Below are 3,129 nucleotides of genomic sequence, written 5' to 3' on the forward strand. Positions count from 1 at the left end.
ATATTATTTCAGTAAAAAGTATACACAACCTATAACTGAGAAAATGACAAATAAAGACTCTCATATGTGAAATTGTGTATTTGGATCCTCAATTGGAAAATGACAAATAAAGATCTAGACCTATATTTGCAATATGAAATCTTGAAAATGTCTGAATTGTCTCTCAAACCATATGACAAGTTTTATTATGAGAAATGATAAATTCAGTTTGCGAATGACAATTTCAGTAGATCAAACACAACTTGGTTGAGGGTATACCAAGTGACAAATTGATTATAGAAATAACAAGTTCACTTTAATGAATAACAATTTCAGTATACCAAATCACAACTTAGCTAAGAGGCATTTTAAACATTTCACCAAGATTTCATATTTGTAATATGGGACTGGGTTTTTATTTGCCATTTTTCAATTATAGTCCCAAATCATAATTTCATATATTGGAGTTGTTTTATTTGCTAGTTTCCCTTTATAATTTGATTTTACATCAATGTGATGTTAATAGATAATAAAAATAATGATGAAGAAAATTCTAGTTATACACAAGACACGACGTTAGTCACAAGTCATTTACATCCTCTCTTCTTACAATGACTGGTGACATGGCTGCTCGCGGCTTGCAATACTGATACGTCTACACCCGTAGAGCTTCGTTTCAGTGGCATATTGGTACTTACTCCCCCTCCGTTCCTTATTAATAAGAGACATTTGATGCTTATAGCATGTTCCTATATATAAGAGACACTTACAAGTTGTCTCTACTTTTTTATGTTGATTTACTATTTTACCCATATTTATTATCTCCAACTCACACTCTCTCTCCCTCCACTTCTCTTTCTTTTAATAATTTAATTGTTCTCTTTCATGCTCTCTCTCCTTATTAATGAGGGCATTTTTGGAAAAAATTATACTTTTTACACATTATTGTTCTCAACTAATTTTAACTGTTTTTTGATCAACGTACTTCGGTTATTTGTCTCTTATAATAAGGAACGGAGGGAGTATTATAAGAGAATTGGGATTATCTAAATTGTGTTACGAAAAGGCTCCCTCCTGCGGTGACAGAATCCTCTGCAGGATTATCAATAATAATAGTATGGCCTATGGCTTTAGATTTTAGAAATTTAAGTGAAAAAAGGCCCTACTCTAGAGTGCTGTGCTATTTAAAGTCTTCTCTATTCCCTTCCAAGTTACCAGAGCTTAAATACACACATCTTCGTCTAATTATAAGAGAGTTTGGAAGAGAGACAGAGAACCAGGAAGATGGGCAGAGCTCCTTGTTGCGACAAGGCAAATGTTAAGAAAGGGCCATGGTCTCCTGAAGAAGATGCGAAGCTAAAGGAGTATATGGAGAAACATGGGACTGGTGGTAACTGGATTGCTCTCCCGCAGAAAGCTGGTACGTATTTTCTTTTTGCTAGTTGCAACTCATCAGAATTCTGTGATCTTATTTTGTTATTTCCGTGAATGGTAATTTTCTGGGACAGGTTTGAAAAGATGTGGGAAGAGTTGCAGATTAAGATGGCTTAACTATCTCAGACCCAACATTAAACACGGCCAGTTCTCTGAGGATGAAGATAGAATCATATGCAGCCTCTTCGCTAGCTTTGGAAGCAGGTATATATGTTCATATTCTTAACTTTTTAATTTCCCTTTTGAACCAGTAGAAATAGGAAGATCATAAAATTGAAAGGAAGTTAAAGTCTGTTTCATTTTTCGGGGGATGCAAGCTGACATTTTTAGATAATTTATGAGTATTTGACAGTGGACAAAACGCAGGTGGTCGGTAATAGCAGCTCATTTACCTGGGAGGACCGACAACGATATCAAGAATTACTGGAACACCAAACTTAAGAAGAAAATGATGCTTATGAATCCTTCAGTTCAGGGGAATAAGCCTCGTCATAACCAATCTACCCTTTTAACCATTCTTCAAAATTCCGTACCAGCTTCGCTGTTGTCATTCTCAGACTCTCACCACCACCACCATGCTAACGTGTCTTTCACAGGCTCTTCCAATCTTTTGAGAGGCAACCCTTCTGCTTCTAACTTCAATTTTCAACCCCAGGATAATACTTTCATGGCACCCATTCACAGCCAGCCAGTATCCATGGTTGGTGGTGAGGCTGCTAGTTGTAGCTCTTCTGATGGGAGCTGCAACAACCAGGCCACTCATATCAAAGAAGCAGAGTTTGTGTACGGAAGAGATGGGACTCTAATCCAACAGGTTGGTGGCGCGCATAATTATTATCTCACCAATGGATTGTGGGAAGAGAGTTCATTAGATTATGGGATGGATGAGATTAAACAATTAGCAAGCGCAGATAGTTGCAGCAATTTGTTTTCCGATGAGAAGAAGACAGGGGAGAGGATTGTGTACTACTGATGCTGACTGTGGATGAAATCAAAGATTTGGAAGGGGTAAACTAAAAAGACTTTGATTTGGGATCAAGTTTGAGCCAATCATTTTGATAGTACATGGGGAAGTTTCCCTTTCCTCGTGCTTCTCTTTCTGGGAAATGATGTGCGCGACCATAAAGATGTTCCCAGAGAGATTATTGAAGGGAGAAAAAGAAGCCCCGAAAACCGGAGTGGTCCTTATCCACCACAACTAAAATAAAGGCTAACAGCAGGCATGCACTATTTTTAATGTTTCAAATTATTTACATATATTAGTCAACAAGTTTTCCGTTTTTATCTGTTACAAATGCATTTTCTTTTTTTCCAGATGATAAGCAGAGTTGGGGATTTTTATAGAGCTTGTTTTGTTCTCACGTGCATTTCTGCAGAAACTATGTATAAACGAGACCATATATTTAACAAATAACAAAAAGGTACAAAACTAGATGATAAGAGATGACATATCCTTGCGAACTCGTTTGCGCAATGATGGCAGTTTAAGGAATCCCATAATTGGCGGCAAGGCCAAAACTAGAAGATCGGTCAAATATGGCGTAGTTTACTGCAAAGACATGATTAGATCTACATAATTAAGCTACGCTGCAGCCTGTAAATGCATCATAGCCTGCTGAAATCCCACTTTAAACACTCCCCACCCCCGGCGGCCAAAAAAAAAAAAAAAGTTGATCGTCAATGTCAGACGCATTTATCATTTTATCTGCATGACTT

General features: G+C 37.2%; 1 protein-coding gene across 1 annotated transcript; it reads left to right on the top strand.

The window, feature by feature from the left end:
- The first annotated feature begins 1,203 nt into the window (after positions 1 to 1,203).
- On the top strand, positions 1,204 to 2,827 carry LOC114752382 (transcription factor RAX2-like). The gene is made up of 3 exons (XM_028941135.1): positions 1,204 to 1,399; positions 1,488 to 1,617; positions 1,780 to 2,827. The coding sequence occupies exons 1-3, from the start codon at positions 1,264 to 1,266 to the stop codon at positions 2,384 to 2,386; spliced, it is 873 nt and encodes a 290-aa protein (XP_028796968.1). The 5' UTR covers positions 1,204 to 1,263; the 3' UTR covers positions 2,387 to 2,827.
- Positions 2,828 to 3,129: the final 302 nt, after the last annotated feature.

Source organism: Neltuma alba, unplaced genomic scaffold (genome assembly GCF_004799145.2).
Source record: "Neltuma alba isolate B1F8T4 unplaced genomic scaffold, ASM479914v2 tig00007359_pilon, whole genome shotgun sequence".
Lineage (NCBI taxonomy): Eukaryota > Viridiplantae > Streptophyta > Magnoliopsida > Fabales > Fabaceae > Neltuma > Neltuma alba.